At 48.8% G+C, this 17,500-nt stretch overlaps 1 protein-coding gene across 1 annotated transcript in view; it reads right to left on the bottom strand.

The window, feature by feature from the left end:
• LPCAT3 (lysophosphatidylcholine acyltransferase 3) overlaps positions 1-17,500 on the bottom strand; it is a 31,492-nt gene that overhangs the window by 13,127 nt on the left and 865 nt on the right. The window contains exons 2-7 of the mRNA XM_085847821.1: positions 12,417-12,524; positions 11,949-12,055; positions 11,663-11,756; positions 11,237-11,274; positions 10,289-10,467; positions 8,869-8,977 (exon numbers count right to left, since the gene is read on the bottom strand). Of these exons, the coding sequence (XP_085703947.1) occupies positions 8,869-8,977; positions 10,289-10,467; positions 11,237-11,274; positions 11,663-11,756; positions 11,949-12,055; positions 12,417-12,524 (635 nt within the window). The remainder of the gene's footprint in view (positions 1-8,868; positions 8,978-10,288; positions 10,468-11,236; positions 11,275-11,662; positions 11,757-11,948; positions 12,056-12,416; positions 12,525-17,500) is intronic.

Consider the following 17,500-nt stretch of genomic DNA (forward strand, 5'->3'; position numbering starts at 1 on the left):
GCCTCGTTCATCGACGCCATAATGCAGGTGTTTCTGGCTGCGGACATGGGTGGGACCCCTCGCTCCAGAGCCGACTCTGCCCACGAGGACAAGGGCACGCCCTTCGTCCAATCAGGAGGCTCATCGCCTCAGATCGGGACTCCACCCAGAAGGGTGGGAGTCGCCCCACCTTCCGTGGGCCTGTCCAATGAGGGATGGCCAGCGAATCGCGCGACACAACCGTCCAATCAGCAGGCGAGTGGCCAGGGAAAAATCCCTCCCACCTCAGGAGAGGAATAGTGATTGGGGCGTTCTTTCTGGCTGTCTGGGTCGCCCTCGCCTGGTGTCGTCGGATCCGTGGAAGCTTTTCCGGCCTTGAGCGCCTGTGGCCTCGTCCGCCTTCGTGTTGGCTGGCGTCCGTCATTCTATCCCTCATCCCTGGTGCTTGGTGCTGTGTTGAGGCAGTGGGTTCGAGTCCGGCCACTGGACAAGCTTGATCAGACCGCACAAGGCGGACAGGTGCAAGTGCAGGCTCTTGCCCTCAGCTCGCCTTCCCTCCCGAGCTGAAGGGCCAAATAAAGGCCGCAGCTATCATTTCTTTTGGGTGTGTGCGTGTGTGTCTGTGGGCCCAGTCTATAAGTAGCAATTGTTTAAGTGCCTTGTACATTATTTGCATTTCTTCTCGATAGTCAGTTTAACTCTGCTCTTCTGTGTTGCCCTCCCTGCCTATTGTAAATAAATATCCATTTTGTTGAATGTTTCAGCTCGTTTTTGTGTTTCTTGCATTGTCTTAGCACGGTGCGTGTTGAGAAATTGGGAAACGGCAAATTGTGCATTCAGTCCGGCGTGGCTCTGGTAACTCCACTCGGTTACGCAGGATCCGAGCCGTTTCCGAGACTCGGATCGGACAGAGTCGGCTGAGGGTGTGGTTTCCCCGGTAGTTGGACGGCATGAGTACTTAGGTAAATTGGAGTTAGACAAGTGGACCCCACCTCACGCCGTCAAAATATTGGCGACCACGGTCCTGAAAGGGACCCGTGCCTTTCGGAGTTCTCTGAGAAGCAGGATCTAGATTCTGGGTGTTCGGTGGAGCCGACTACTGCTCCACCAAGCGGTCGTGCTCGCCACCGAAACTCGGCCCCACAACAATATATATACATCCACATAAATATATATAAACATAAATAAACATATAAATATATATATATATATATATATATAACATAAATAAACATATAATATATATATATTGTTACGGCTGTGGAAATTCGCAAACCACCAATCAGGTCCCGTAGGTGAGATAACTCTAAGGACATGTGTAGTTAGCCCCAAACCCGTTGTTTAGAGGGAATTTATGTGATTCATTCGGGCAGCGACGCTTTGAGTTAGGCGTTTTTCTGTTCTATCTTTATTTTGAATCAACCGCCATAACCATCAAACCACCACCGATAAACCCTCCACCACCCTCACCTCTCTCCTTCTACGGCCATTCCCGCATCACCTGTGAACACTGAGCGTCGGGCTGTCTTGGGCTCGTTCAAGCGATACACATCGAGCCGCGAGTGCAAATAGCGGCCTTTCCGAGGGAAAATTCGGATCAAGAATGCTACACGCCCACTTCTGATCCGTCCAATTAGCAAGCGCGGAGTGGCTTGGCCCCGCCTCGAGGCGGGTCCGTGTGAAATCGAAATATGCAAATTCTCGGATCAGGGGAGGTTCACGCCCACTTTTCCTCCGTCCAATGGGCGAGCGTGGCTCCGCCCCTGAGCTCATCCTGATCCGGAAATTTGCATATGGGTTCTCCTGCCGACCTATAAAGCGCCGAGCGCAAGACGAATCGTGGCAGAGTTTTGGCAGAGTCAGTTTGGAAGAGCAGAGTGTGGCAGCAGCGGAGTCGGGAGGTGAAGGCGTCGAATTGGGTTCTGCACCCGGCTGAGGAGAGTTGTGGCAAGAGGCCAAGGAGCTCGGGTCCGAGGCGAGAAGGACGGCGGTCGGCGACGAGGTCGCGACGGGAGATCGCTCGTCGCGGGACCCAAGCCAGCCAGTCATTCTCCCTCCCCCAGAGCATCAATAATTCCCCCTTTTCCCCCGCGCTGAGATAGTGCAACCAAGGGGGCCCCGTTCCCACCCCACTCCAAACATCGTGCCAACGAAACCCGCGAAGGAGCACGGAGTCGGGGCACAGCCACGCGGCCACGTCTGCGGCTCGTCCGCCAACGCGCGAGGACGCGGGTAGGACCCACCCGGTCTCGCGGACCTGGCCGCTCCTTCTGGTCCCGCGCACATATTGGCCTACAGGCTCGTCTGCCCCCTTGTCTATGAAGGTGGCTTCTTTCCTTTGCTTTTGAGTAAATGTGTGTCGGCGCCGAGTCTTGTAAAGTAGAACTGTGTAAGTGTTGCCGTGTGTACGCATATTCGGTTGTAACTCTGCGTCGTTTCTTTTGCTTTTGCTGATATAGGTGCATTCTGACTGTTTGGCTGTATATGTGTGCTTTCCGTGTGTCGTGTAATAAATGTGCATTGTGTGAACTGTTTTCCCATTTCGCTTCGTCTTTTCTTTATTGACTCTCCATCCTGCTTCACGTAAAGGGTTCGTAGTGGGCTTAATACGCCCGATAATTAATCGGAACCGTCGAGGCCGACGATAACACTGCTCGGTTATCACTGTAGCTCGGAACGGACCGCTTAAGCAGTTCGTGTCCGGAGTCGGCCTGCGGCGAGGTACGATCGCCCGGTCGACCATCCGCGCAGGTACTTAGGTAGATCGAATTTGGCAAGCAACCCTATCCTGCTCGGGTGGGCAATTGGCACGGTCGTGGTGGGGTTAAACCCCCACCTGTGACTGGCTCCCGGCATTGTTCCGAGAGGGTCACGACAGAATTGTCCGTTCCGGTGGGCGAGGCGGCCGCCATTCGAGTTGAGCGGCCGATCGCACGCCGTTGGGCGCGAACTCGCAACAATATAAACATATATAAACATACATATATAAATAAACATATAAACAAAAACAAATAAATAAGTTATATATATATATATATATCTATATATATAAAAAAAAACATACAAATAAATAAGTTATATATATATATATATATATATATATATATATATATATATATATATATATATATATATATATATATATATATAAAAAACATATTGTTGCGAATTCGCGCCCCGCTGGCGTGCGAACGACCGCGTGTAACCAATAGCGGCCGCTTCGACCACCGAACGTGCAATTCAGTCGTGACCCTCTCGGAACAACGCTGGGAGCAAGTCACGGGTGGGGGTTTAACCTCACCACAACTCAGTCCGCGGTCTACCCGCGCGAAATAGGATGCGATCGCCGATTTACCGAAGTACCCGCGCGGATAGCGTACCGAAAAATTGTAACGCCACAGGTCGACTCCGGACACGAGCCGCTTAAGTGGCTCGTTCCGTGCTACAAGGATAACCGAGCGGAGTTATCGTCGACCTTGACGGTTCAGATTAGTTACCGGGTGTTTTAAACCCACTTTTAATCCCTTACGTGATGCAAGATGGAGATTCAAACAAAGGAAAGGACGCAGCGAAACGGGGAACAATTGGACCAGCACATTTATTCCGTGCCACACGGCAGCACGAAAGGCACGTATATTACAGTCAAGCAAGAAAACACAATAAAAGCAAGCGAAGAGACAAACGCAGATCTACAACCGAATAATGCAATTCACACGGCAACACTTATAACAGTTCTACTTCACCAGACTGGCGCCACACACACACACATTTACATAGAACTCAAAAGAAATGGAAGTCGCGACTTCCCTTAGCACGTCGTCCAGCCCTTGGTGACCGTAACTCCGAGTCCCTCCGGAGTGGTCCACTGGGCTCATGCCTCACGCCTGCACGTGTCGTCCGCCCGACAGGAACGAATGAACAGAACCTCCGACCAGGAACAATCACCACAACTCTCCACAATTCCCCTTCAGGGACAAGGGAACGACGTTTTTTTTTTGACCTTCACGCCCACGCCTTTTGTAGGGTCGGGCTCCGCCCTTCGCTCCGCCCTGTGCCCCGCCCCGTTCTTGGCTCCACCTCCCTTCTGGAAGCTTCCCAAAAAGGGGCGTGCCCTCTCTTTCCCCCCTCCCCGCGCCGTGCGGGGGACGAGGAAAGTCAGTTTTGGCTCGGGGCCAGGGAATTATTCCCCCAAAATCAGGCCCCCACCTTTTTTCACCTTTGACCTCTGACTCAAATCGCACTTCCCCCATGCCAAAGCGTGGGAAAAGCAGGAGGGAAAATCCGGCGGGAGACATTCAAGCGGGAGATGCCCCTTCGCACCCTTGTTGCTGCTGCCTCTCCGCTCCTTTCATCCGTCCCGTGGAGATCGTGATCGCTCGTTGAATGGCAAGTGGCGAAGATGGTGGTAGCGTAGTTGTGGAAGGTGGCGTCGTGGTGTGTAGTGCGATTGTTGGTGTCGTGTAGTGAATGGCGTGATCGTTGAGATGTTGGTTGTGGCGATGTTCGCTGTTGTTCTTGCACCAAAATAACGACAACAAAAGAAAAACGGCTAACTGAAGAATCGCAGCCCGAATGGATCACATATATTCCCTCGAAACAACGGGTTTGGGCTAACTACACATGAACTTACTGATGTATCTCACCTGAGGACCCTTTATGGTGTATTGCGAATTTCCACAGTCATAACAATATAAATAAACACATATATATATATATATATATATATATATATATACATATCAACAAACAAACAAATAAATTATATATATATATATATATATATATATATATATATATATATATATATATATAAACATATCAACAAACAAACAAATAAATTATATATATATATATATATATATATATATATATATATATATATATATATATATATATATATATATATATATATATATATATATATATATATATATATATATCATGCTGTATGCCTGTCTGTCTGTGTCCCAACCTGAAACACAGAAACAAAACATTCCTCAAGGAGAGAGAAAAAATTAATCTAAACCTACGGGGAAATTAGAATTTTTTTCAATGAGAAATATAAATATTGTTGCGAATTCGCGCCCGCCGGCGTGCTATCGGCCACGTGACTCAAATCGCGGCACGTCGCCCACCGGACGGACAATTCAGTCGTGACCCTCCGGGAACTATCGCCCGGAGCCAGTCACGGGTGGGCCTTTCGACCTCACCACAATCATGCCAATCGGCTACCCGCGTAGGATAGGGTTGTTCGCCAAACTCGACCTACCTAAGTACCCACGCGGATGGTAAACCGGGCGATCGTACCTCGCCGCAGGTCGACTCCGGACACGAGCCGCTTGGGCGGCCCGTTCCGTACTATCGGGATAACCGAGCGGTGTTATCATCGGCCTCGACAGTTCCGATTAATTATCGGGCGTTTGAAGCCCACTACAAACGAACCCTTTACGTGAAGCAAGATGGAGATTCAATTAAAGAAAAGACGAAGCGAAACGGGAAAACAGTTCAACATAATGCACATTTATTCCGCGGCACACGGAGAGCACACATATACAGCCAAACAGAATGCACATATATCAAATGCAACAAAAGAAACAACGACGCAGAGATACTACCGAATACGCGTACACACGGCAGCACTTATACAGTTTTACTTCACAGACGGCGCCGACACACATTTACTCAAAAGCAAAGGAAAGAAGCCACCCTCATAGGCAAGGGGGGCAGACGGGCCCGTAGGCCAATGTGTGCGCAGGACCCGAAGGAGCGGTCAGGTCCGCGAGACCGGGGGGGTCCTACCCGCGTCCTCTTGATGAGCCGCAAATGTGGCTGCGCGGCGGTCCCCCGACTTCGTGCTCCTTCGCGGGTTTCGTTGGCACTGCTTGGAGTGGGGTGGGAACGAGGCCCCCTTTTTGCACTATCTCAGCGCGGGGGAAAGGGGGGGAATTGTTGATGCCCTGGGGGAAGGAGAATAGTTGGCTGGCTTGGGTCCCGCGACGAGCGATCCCACCGCGACCTCGGCGCCGACTTCCCTGCCTCGGACCCGAGCTCCTTGGACTCTTCCCCCAATTCTCCTCAGCCGACTGCAGAAAACCACCTTGACACCTTCGCCTCCCGACTCCACTCCGCTCTCCAACCCGACTTGACTGCCTCGCAACAACTCCAACCAAAAACTAACTCTCTGCGCAACAACTCTTTTCATTCGCCTCGCGCTCGCCGTTTTATAGGCCGGCAGGAGAAAACAATATGCAAATTTCCGGATCAGGATCTCCTCGAGGGCGGAGCCACGCTCGCCGATTGGACAGAGGAAAAGGGGCGTGAATCTCCCCTGATCCTAGAATTTGCATATCTCGATTCCAGACAGATGCGCCTGGAGACGGGGCCAAGCCGCCCCGCGCTTCCTAATTGGACGGATCAGAAGTGGGCGTGTAGCATTCCTGATCCGAATTCTCCTCGGAAAGGCCGCTATTTGCACTCGCGGCTCGGAGCATATCTTGTACGAGCCCAGTACAGCCCGATGCTCGGTGCTCACAGGTGGTGCGGGAATGGCCGTAGAAGGAGGGAGGTGAAGGTGGTGGAGGGTTTCCGGCGGTGGCCAATGGCCATGGCGCCGTTTGGAATGGCGGTGATGCGATGTTTGCGGGAGCGAGTTGTGAAGGTAAAAGTCGTGGCTGTTGGCGTTGTTGTCGTTGTCTGATGGTTGGAGTGTGGTTGGTTCAAAATAAAGATAGAACAGAAAAATGGCTATCTCAAAGCGCCGCAGCCCGAATGAATCACATAAATTCCTTCTAAACAACGGGTTTGGGGCTAACTACACATGTACTTCAAAGTTATCTCACCTACGGGTCCTGAATGGTGGTTTGCGAATTTCCACAGCCGTAACTATATATATATATATATATATATATATATATATATATATATATATATATATATATATATATATATATATATATATATATATATATATATATATATATATATATATATATGTAAATTTGAATTTGGGTGGTGTATCGGCAACAGACCCCTGCCTCGATCACTCTTGAATTTTTTTCCTTTGCCGTTAAGAAATATATAACCTTCCATTCAACCAATGCAAGAATAAAAGGCTTTTTTTTTTTTCATTCCGTGGTATTGTTGTGGTGCCGGGTTCGGGGGCGAGGAACGACCACCAGATGGAGCAGTTGGGCCCTCTCTCACCGAACACTCGGAATTGAAGGTCGTCACTCCGGATAACTCTGAAGTCGAAGGGTTGCTTCATGGACCGTGGATGCCAATATTTCGACCGCGCGGTTAGGGTCTTTTTGTCTGATTCCAATTTACCTAATTAGCCACGCAGTCTAGCTGTCGGGAAAGCCACACCCTCAGCCGGCTTTGTCCGAACGAAGTCGGTGTTACCGACTCAGATCCGGCGTAACCGAGCGGGAATTACCAAAGCTGCGCCGGTCAAAATAACAATCTACGGCACAATCAGCCTTACTATAACTCAAACCCGAACCATGCTAGGCCAATGAGAGAAAGCACATAAAAAAGCTGGTACATTTAACATGGGGTTTATTCACAATAATCAGGAAGGGAGACACAGAGCAGAGTTAATCCGACTAAATTGCAATGTACAATAAGCAAGGCACTTATGCAATTCTACTTAAAAGAATGGCCACAGACAGACACACACACACCCAAAAAGAGATGGAGCCAACTAGCCTTTATTCGGACCCTCCAGCTACGGGGTTAGAGTTTGGTCGGGTACCTGGCCGCCTCGTGCGGTCTGGCTGACCCGCACTTGTGAGCTCGGAGTCCGTTAAAGGGATCGGGGTCCCCAGCTTGAGCGCTACACACGAACCACAATCCAACGAGCGCACACGAACCACCACGGTGGGACTCGAACCCACATCCAGAATCCAGCGAGCAACCAGGATCCTTTGGATGACCAGCCACCAACGAACGACGACGACGACCAGGGAACGAAGACGGGAACCAAGATGACCAAAGCATGACCGGAAAAGGACCCCCACTCGGCTTTGAGCACCTCGCGATTCTTTTTATCCCCCCTCCCCCGTGCGGGGTGGAGGGATCCATTTCTCTGGTAACTCACCTCCGGATTGGACCAGGGGTTTCAGGTGTCGTGGTGGCCAGCCGTGATTCGAGGAGGGGAATGTCGGCGTCTTGGTGCTCCTCCCCCGATAGAGGCTCTTTTGCCTTCCCCAGTGTCGACAGGGGAGACATTCTTTTTTGATGGGGCGGAGTGAGAGCTCCGAGGCGAGGGGGATCCGCTCACATCCGTAGTCAGAAACACGTGCGTTGTGGCGCCGTGGTGCGACGTGAAGGTTGGGCGGGTGAAGCGCTTGTTCGCCCGCAGAGTGGGAGGAGTGACGTGAGGGTTTTGTTGGCGTTGGCAGATTTAAAGATGTAAAAAAAAATCTGACTATAAAAGAAACCCACAGCGCACACATGAAATTAACCCATTAGACATAGGGGAGGGATTCTAACTATCCACATATACGTAACAAAATAACTGAACTATGGGACTGCTGACTGTCTGTGTGTAAAAGGCTTCCAAATTCGTAACAGTATTTTTACCATGGGGTTCTGCGCATGATAACGTGGGAAAAAAACCTAAAACTTTGAAACATCAGAAAAAAGGAATCTTGCAGACCAATATTGACTTATTGGTAAGAAATGTAATTATAAACCTCGTACCGTTTGGCAGGTCTTGAACGATTGCCGAGAGTACGTTCGTACAACTTTTGGAACGGCCCACATGTAATGATGGAACGGGTCATGGTGGAGTAGTATTATTGATGGGGTCAAGAGAGACAAGAGGGTGTGAAGTAGAGTAGAAAAGAAAAGAAAAGAGGAAAAAAAAAAAAAAAAAGGTTCACCGACCTGGTAGTCAGTGCTGAGCAGGTAACTGTCCTGAAAGTGTGCCGAGGCTACGGCAAACACGGTGACATACAACATACCAAGCGCCAGGCGTTTCAGGGCCGGCCACACACTGTACGGGGAGGGCGAGATGCCCGAGGATGTGTTCAGGAGATGAAAAGTTTCATTAACATATCGCTATCTTAAACACAAGAACATGGCCATACTACAATACTACTTCATGTTGAAACCTCCGTAAACGTTTCCATCCCTTTCCATTGTTGTGGAATTTTGTCGTTAACCGACTCGATGTAAATCCTGTTACTCAAATCAAAGACACAATTAATTTACTGTCCACAACGAGAGTACATTTGATCAGAGAACCTTTATTCTTAACATGGTACCACGGAGTCCAAAGTACTGAGATGGTAAACATCTACAATGATTTGCACTCAGCTAAGATTACATTTCCTGGCATTTATATGCTTTTGTGGGAGTGGAGGGGGCTGATAAGCATTAGGCAAAAGAACTCCAACTGCAATACGTGTCTACTAGGTGAAAGAGAATGACATAATCATGGCAAAAGTTGCAGTATTTTCAACCAGGTCACTTTGTTTCATAGTAAGACATTCCTTTGAAACTTTTAGGTCAAAAGACTCTTGGGTAAAGGGAAGCATAACTGACAGCCAATTCGACTTGTAGCATAAAATTAAATTTATAAAGCACCAGCAACCATTATAATTGAGAGTACATTAATATAATTATTTTTCTTCCACACCATCATGCCACGTCTTACATCCCGATGCCTGGTGTTGGCTTAGTGGCTCGGGTGGTGGGCTTTGGATCCTAGGGTCCCGAGTTAAAATCCCGCTCAGCTGTTGAATTAACACCAGGTGGGGTTAACTCTGCCTGTCATCCTTCCGTGGTGGGCAAAATGAGTGCCAGCATGCTGGAAAAATGTGTCGGAGTGGCGACCCGTCCAAGATTATGCCCAATAGCCAAGGAGACTGCTTAAGCAGCACCAACGCTCTGCACAGAGTGTGGTCTCAATCTCCTCTCCTTCTATCCCTTGAGGTATAAAAAGGACTGTACACCTGGCCAACATGTTGTACAGAGCAGGTCCCTTGAGCTTATATGCAGATTTTGTCCCACAAAGCACAGCCTGCATCCATTGGCAGGCTTTATGTAGATTTCTTTGCCCACTGAACCCTCATACAGATGAGCTCCAACTCCTGTACTTTCACATCGGCCAAAGGTACAGACGTGTCAGATATTTGCCAGGACACACATAGCACAGAAGGTAACCTCTTGAGATATCACTTTGTTCACTACATGGAGAGGAAAAACACACCAAACCGATATCGACAGTTAACACTGCTGCTCACGGAATACGAAGAACATCTGGCCTTCGTATCACAACCCTTCCCACGAGATTTATCCTCACCTTTTGGGAGGATGGCCTTGTTGGTCGGTGAGGCGGCTACCCACCAGGTCCCGAAACCTGCGCAGGCCAAACTGAGGCCCAACCAGGAATCCACCGAAGAAGAATGTGAAGGAGAAGAGTTCTTCACAAGTGGGTGGCTGCGAAACTGCCATCACAGTCTGTTCAGCAGTCAGCTTCTCCTGCAAGTCATCTACTGCAATCGGTCTTTCATTTTGTGTGGTACAAAAGATTCTCTTTAAAAACATTACAATATTACAGGGATAAATATTATCGTGGTAATATTACAGGGAAAAAGATTTTTTTTTTTACTGGATGGGGTCAACTCACCACTCGATATTCCCCATTGGGCACAATGCGGTAGATGGGAGAAACATGAACGCGAAGAAATGAGGGATGAGGATCATGCAAGTTTCTATCCTTGGTGTTTGTGTACCCCCTGATCCACATATTTGGCCCCTCACCCAATACCTATGCCATGACCCAAGAGAAACAAACACTGATGATGGTCCTGAAAGTAAACAATTCAGGTTGAAGATTCTCTTGGTGATGAGGTGTGCCACAGCACCCCCCCCCCACCCCACGATAGCCTCATCTGAACTCGCAGGAGATAATCGGCCAAATATGGTGAAACTTGTGTGGTAAGAGCTCATTAAAGAGTTTCAGGAGTACTGCCAAACCTGTCGGTCACGTCCGAGTGGCCGTCACGGAATTGAGACGGAGATGGAGTGCAAGTTGTCAGAAAGTCGAGCTCGATATACTGGGACTAACAAGTCCACCAACATAGGGAAAGAAATAAAACTTCTACAACAGAACTACCAAAACTACCAAAATGAACTACCATGTTACACGATGCTGCTCACGGGTCGGTTACAATCCCTCAAGTTAAATTTGTCGGTGTGAGGTGCGGCCCAGCTACTGGGGTGTGGAATGTAGTCTAAACATACTTACTTTGGGCTTCCCTCCATCATAGTAATCAAAAGCCACACCTGTTTGGCACAGACATTGGGGGTGGGGGGGGGGGTGGTCTTGATGAATGGAAGAGGTGGTCATAATTGAAAAAAAATGGATAAATAAGTAAAACATACCTTTTCCAGATGATTACACAAGATCATGAGAATCGCTAAATCCAATAAATTAATTTAATAAACAAACTCGCTCATTATCCTTTCTCTGATGCAATCACCACAATCACCACCACCGAGTAACATCATTTGCTGCAATCTCTCTGCTCTTCCCTGAACTATCTCATTGACACACCATGGCGCACAAAATCGCAACCCAATCAGCTCCGAGCATAAAATGTGAACCCAAGGGCCTATCTGATAGAAAGCAGTTACAAGGTGGTACGACTGTTGGGAAAGTGAAGAGGCGTACCAATCAACCTGAGCGTGAGCACACACTGAGGCATTGTCCAGTTTATGTCGTAGCTGTCGGTTGCCATGTAGTAGTAGCCTAGCAACAGGTATCCCTTAGCAGGGCGATCAGTAATATGGGACGAGAGAAATGAGGGGGGGGGGAAGAAAAGCAAATAAGGTTTGGTGGAAAGGTAATGGCACAAACAAATGCTGTTAAGAGCTGTTAAATCAAGCAACAGGGTGGGGCCAAACTCAAGGGGGTGGGGCCAAAAAAACCCAAAAACCGGCAGAAGTACATTCCGCACCATTTGAAAGGTTAGTGTGACGGCCACAAGCATGACTGTCGGTCCAAGGACGTGGATAAGTTGCCACTGCACCACGATACAGATAGCAGGGTGCAACAATCCCCAACCTGCACACACAAGCACATACCACCTGAATGAACAAAGTACCTGGTCAACACAGGGTGTTCAACATGAGTACGCGAGCATAAATTCCCAGTGGCGCTATGGAAGCGATACATTTGAAGAGCTTTGTCATCATCATCATCATCATCATCATCATCATCATCGGCATAGCTACCACAGGCCCGGTTAGCTCATGTATCTCACGTTACGGGTATCCCATGTCGTAGGTGAAAATGCCAAGCATCATTAAATTGTGGAGATGGTACCAGGCAGGAACACAAACATATTATTATTATTAATGTCTGACAAAGGTAAGAGCCAAAGCAAAGGCAAAATGTGTGGAGAATGTCACGCAAGGCCTCTCACCAAAGTTAAAGTAGGCCAAGCACAGGCCTGTGAGTATGTAGAAGACATGATGAAAGGCGGGCTTGCATCCAAACAGTAACGTGCGTTGGATTGCTGCCAAAGGATAACCTGCAAAGGCAACACCGAGGGGTACAGGGCAAGGAGGCATGTTGGGGTTAATTAAGTAACGGAGAACCGGGCAACTGGGGGTTCTTTCACCGGCCCAGAGGCTGAACAAACAGAAGGGATAACCTGACATCTCGCTCTCAGAGTTTCACATGAATAATGCAAGTGGTGCTGCAGCAGTCAGGATGGGCCAAATGTCCTGCACAACCCAAAGTTCGTTTGCATCGAAAAAAAACTACAAGCTCCGTGCCTGCGAACAGCACAATCACACAACACAATACCAACACCACCACCACCACCACCACCACCACCACACAATACAGGGCGTTTCAAAAGTCTGGAATCAGAGGAAACATTTTTAATTTGTTTTTTTTTTTTACATTTCAGAAAAGAAGAACACCTCAACGGTGAATTGCACCAATCAAGAGAATGTGGAACTTGTGTTGCTACACATTTCCGGAAAGAGTCAGAGGGAAGCATGTCAGTAGTTTCATGAAAAGCACCCCACAAGGCCAATGCCAAGTCAAGGATTCGTTTCAGAGACCAGAAGTGCTGCTGATAAGCCAGAAGTCCAAGGAGATCCTTGAGAAAAATTGATGAAGACGTTGGAGTTCGCTATTCTTCTGTTTTAAGGTGATGTTCGTTCAACAGCTTCATGGAGATGATACCGAGAGAACAATGGAATTTTGTGAATGGATAAAACAAAGCAAACATTCAACCATCAGGGATATCTGATGACATCTTCAGCGATGAAGCCTCGTTCCATTTTACCGGTGCAGTGAACCGCCATCATTACCGATAGTGGAGCGATGCGCATCCTCATTGGGCCGGCGAGTTCACGATGATCCCAGTAATGGGTGTGCTGTGCAATTCACGAGGATGGTCTTACAGGCCCCTGTTTTTAAGGAAGATGATGTTGCAGATGCTGGCTGTATCACGATGTTGTAAGATATTTTGGTTGCTCATTTGGATGACACCATCATTCAGAGATTTGAGAAATGGGTTCTTTCATCAGGATGGGGTTCCACCGCATGATGCGACGATCGCGTGAACGTTTTTGGATGAGACTCTGCCTTTGAGATGGATAGGATGTTGTGGACCGATAAAATGGCCACTACATAGTCCACATTTCAGGCCATTTGACTATTTTGTTTGTGCACGCCTCAAATTGGTGGTTTATAACATGAGACCATGTACGATTGAAAATCTTGAGTAGGCATGGGTAGGCTTCGGCTCGCAGGCCAGGTACGACCCACGGTGTGTTGAGTCTTCGGCCTACAGGCCAGCTGGGTCACGTGGTGGTATTTTGTTCAGTATTTTAAGTTCCTCTTATGTCGGAAGGGCTGGCAGGATAACACGGTAGTACACACACACTTGCCTCTGAGCTGTGAAGCCTCGGTTTGAATCTTGACCTGGCAATAAACTGCTGTCCTGGTGTTTCACTTGCAAGGCGATTCATCAGCATGTGCCATCTGCCCACATTTGTTGATGGACGTTAAAAACCCCACGGTGTCCTTCAAGAAGGCAAAGCGAGCTATCGTCGGCACCCTCAAACAAATCCCGAATTCCTGCACTTGCAGTCGAGTATTCTAGGTCAGATGCTTTTAAATGCCAAGCATCAAGCAAGGATTATTGCGGTGTTCATCAGATAGGGATTAAGAATAAGTTCCCCCAGTAACCTATTCCTACGTTTTTGCATTTACGAGCGAGCCAAACATGCCGAGCAGGCAGAAATCCTGCCTCCAAGGGTGACGGCGAGCGAAGTCACACCCCCGAGGCTGACGATTGATGGGCATGACGTCAGAAGCGAGGAAGGCGTGCTGAACAGACAGAGAGGCCCCGCCTTCCCACGTTTCGTGCGAGCAAGTCACACCCCGGAGGTGGAACGGTGGTTTGGTGTGACGTCAGAGAGATCTGGAGGAACGCACGAGGTCGGTGTGACATGCAGGTTAGCGACCCGAGACAATGGGGAAGTACAGTTCGTCTTTGCTTACAATGTGTAAGCACACCACACTAGTATACATATATATTGTTACGAATTCGCGCCCGCCGGCGTGCGAACTGCCGTCTTCCACTAATAGTAGCAGCTCGCCCACCGGATGGACAATTCAGTCGTGACCCTCCTGGAACTACCGCCAGGAACCAGTTACGGGTGGGGGTTTAACCTCACCACAGCCCAGTCCGCATTCTACCCGCGCGAAATAGGGTGAATCGCCGAATGTCGATATACCTAAGTACCCGCGCGGGTAACCTACCGAGGGGCTGCACCGCACCGCAGGTCGGCCTGGGACACGAACCGCTTAAGCGGTCCGTTCCGTACTACAGTGATAACCGAGCGGTGTTATCGCCGACCTCGACGGATCCGATTCTCCTTACCGGGCGTTTAAAACCCAACTAATTATTCCACGATGCAAGATGGCTTTCAAAAGGGAAATAGGACACGACGAACGGGATACATTTCACACAAGGACATTTATTATAAAGCACACGTAGATACAGCCAAGGCAGTCATGCAATGTACAGGCAAGAAATAGAAAACAAAAGCAATACGACCGACTATAATTATTATGTACAAGCACTTTAACAGGTTCTACTTGCAGGGACATGGCGCCACAGCAGTCAAACAGAACAAAATAAATGGAAAGATCTCCTCACAGGCAAGGGGGTAGACGGGGTCCGGAGACCTTTATGGTCGTGGGCCGTGGATGACCAAAAAGGCCCACGAGACCGTGCAGGTGACCTGCACCCTCGAGGTGTCTCGGTGGGCAGGTCGCGACGTCTGCTCCCCACGGCAGATAGCGTGGCCGCGCCTGACTCCAGGCCTTGCGACGATGGGCGGTAAGCTCTCTCCGGCGCTCCTCGCCAGATGCGCAGGTTTGCACCACACAGTCGGCAGAGCTGCGCCTCCCGTCTGCATCCCCGATGCGTCGCCCGGACTCGCCACCGGCCCACGCCTTCGCCAACAGGTCGCTCAAAAGGACCACCGGGAGACAGGGGAAGAAATCAGCGCCAAGACGAGAGGGAGGGAGAGGGAGCACGAACCGACGTCCACGAGAGAGAGAACTCAACCTCGACCACCAAGAGAGAGAGAGAGAGAGAGAGAGAGAGAGAGAGAGAGAGAGAGAGAGAGAGAGAGAGAGAGAGAGAGAGAGAGAGAGAGAGAGAGAGAGAGAGAGAGAGAGAGAGAGAGAGAGAGAGAGAGAGAGAGAGAGAGAGAGAGAGAGAGAGAGAGAGAGAGAGAGAGAGAGAGAGAGAGAGAGAGAGAGAGAGAGAGAGAGAGAGCCCGCGTGCGGTCCGCCTTATATAGCGCGGAGCTCCACCCTTCGCTCCTCCCCGTTTTCGGCTCCGCCTCCCTTCGAGAAGTTTCCCGAAAGGGGCGTTCCCTCACTCCGACCGCCTCACGCCGTGCATCCACCAATCGGCAGCGAGCTGCCCTGCCCCCTTCCCTTCACACCAAGTGCGGGGAAAATAGGCGGGAAAAACCCCGCAGGCTCCGCAAGAGCTTTTGTTCTGCCAATCCTGTCCGCGTTCTTGGATGGTTCCCGATGCGGAAACCGTCGTAGCATGGACCGTGGAGGATGGCGTTCGGAAGTGGGGGTAGTGGTGAAGATGGTGGTGGTTGTTGTGAGGGAAATTGTAGCGTGGTTGGCGTTGTGACGTACTTGGTGGCGGTTGTTGTTTGCGTGTAGGTTTGTAGCATGCTTGGCGTTGCGGCATACTTGGTGGCGGTTGTGGTTTGCGTGTAGGTTCAAAATAATGATCGGTAAAGAAAAACGGCTATCTCAAAGAGTCGCAGCCCGGTGAACACGAAGAAACCCCTCTAAACAACAGTGGGGAAACCGATCTGAAAACTCACTTACCGGCATAGCTAATCTAAGAAACCTTTATGGTGTTCTGCGAATTCCCACAGCCGCAACTATATATATATATATACACACACACACACACACACATACCTCTCCTGCCTTATGGTGATCATCACCACAGATGATGTCTCACACGGTAAAACCGCATAATCCACAAAGAAGGACCATGTCCAATGGAGATTGGGGGAGTGCTCGTCACACTCCACATGTTTCGATATGTGTGTGTGTGTGTGTGTGTGTGTGTGTGTGTGTGTGTGTGTGTGTGTGTGTGTGTGTGTGTGTGTGTGTGTGTGTGTGTGTGTGTGTGTGTGTGTGTGTGTGTGTGTATAGTTTCCACATTGCCATGTTGGTTGTACTCACTTCCCTGGTAGCTAGTATTGAAACATGTAAATAAATAATATATATATATATATATATATATATAGTCATGCGCCACTTAACGACGGGGTTACGTTCTGAGAAATGCGTCGTTAAGCGACGTCGTCGTTGTGCGAACATCATTTTTTTTTCGTTTTCGAACATCGTACTTACACAAACCTAGACACCTAGGCTATATGGTGTAGCCTATTGCTCCTCGGATACAAACCTGTACAGCATGTTACTGTACTGAATACTGTGGGCAATTGTAACACGTCCAAGAGAGACGGAAGACACGTTAGATTTACCTTTGTGCTGTTCATGACGGCCATCTGTGTTGTTAGCAGCAGCTTACAATCTCCTCTCGCATCGATTATAGAAAGGTGAATAATTAGCGTTTGGATTTTATAAATACGAAATCATTGCATCGATGTTATAATTTATAAATGAAGAAACGAGCACCTGTCAATTGTGATATATATTTTCGGAACAGTGCGATTGTTTTAACAACATGAAAAGCTTCACTAAAAATAAATGTGTTTTAATGTCGACTAAGAACAACGATTTATTCGCGGAATTCTTCAATTCAAAGGTAATTTACTTGCTGGAAGGTAAACATGGAAACATTGGTTCAGTTTGAAAGCCGATTTCCTTGAATCCCGATTTAGCACGACCCTGCTTTTTTCGCGATGACATTTTATGGACCTCAACGATCGCATTATAACAGGGCCACACTGTCGTTTATCATTATGAAGT

This window comes from Eptatretus burgeri, chromosome 11, assembly GCF_056783735.1.
Source record: "Eptatretus burgeri isolate ZD-2024b chromosome 11, Ebu_testis_v1, whole genome shotgun sequence".
Classification (NCBI taxonomy): domain Eukaryota; kingdom Metazoa; phylum Chordata; class Myxini; order Myxiniformes; family Myxinidae; genus Eptatretus; species Eptatretus burgeri.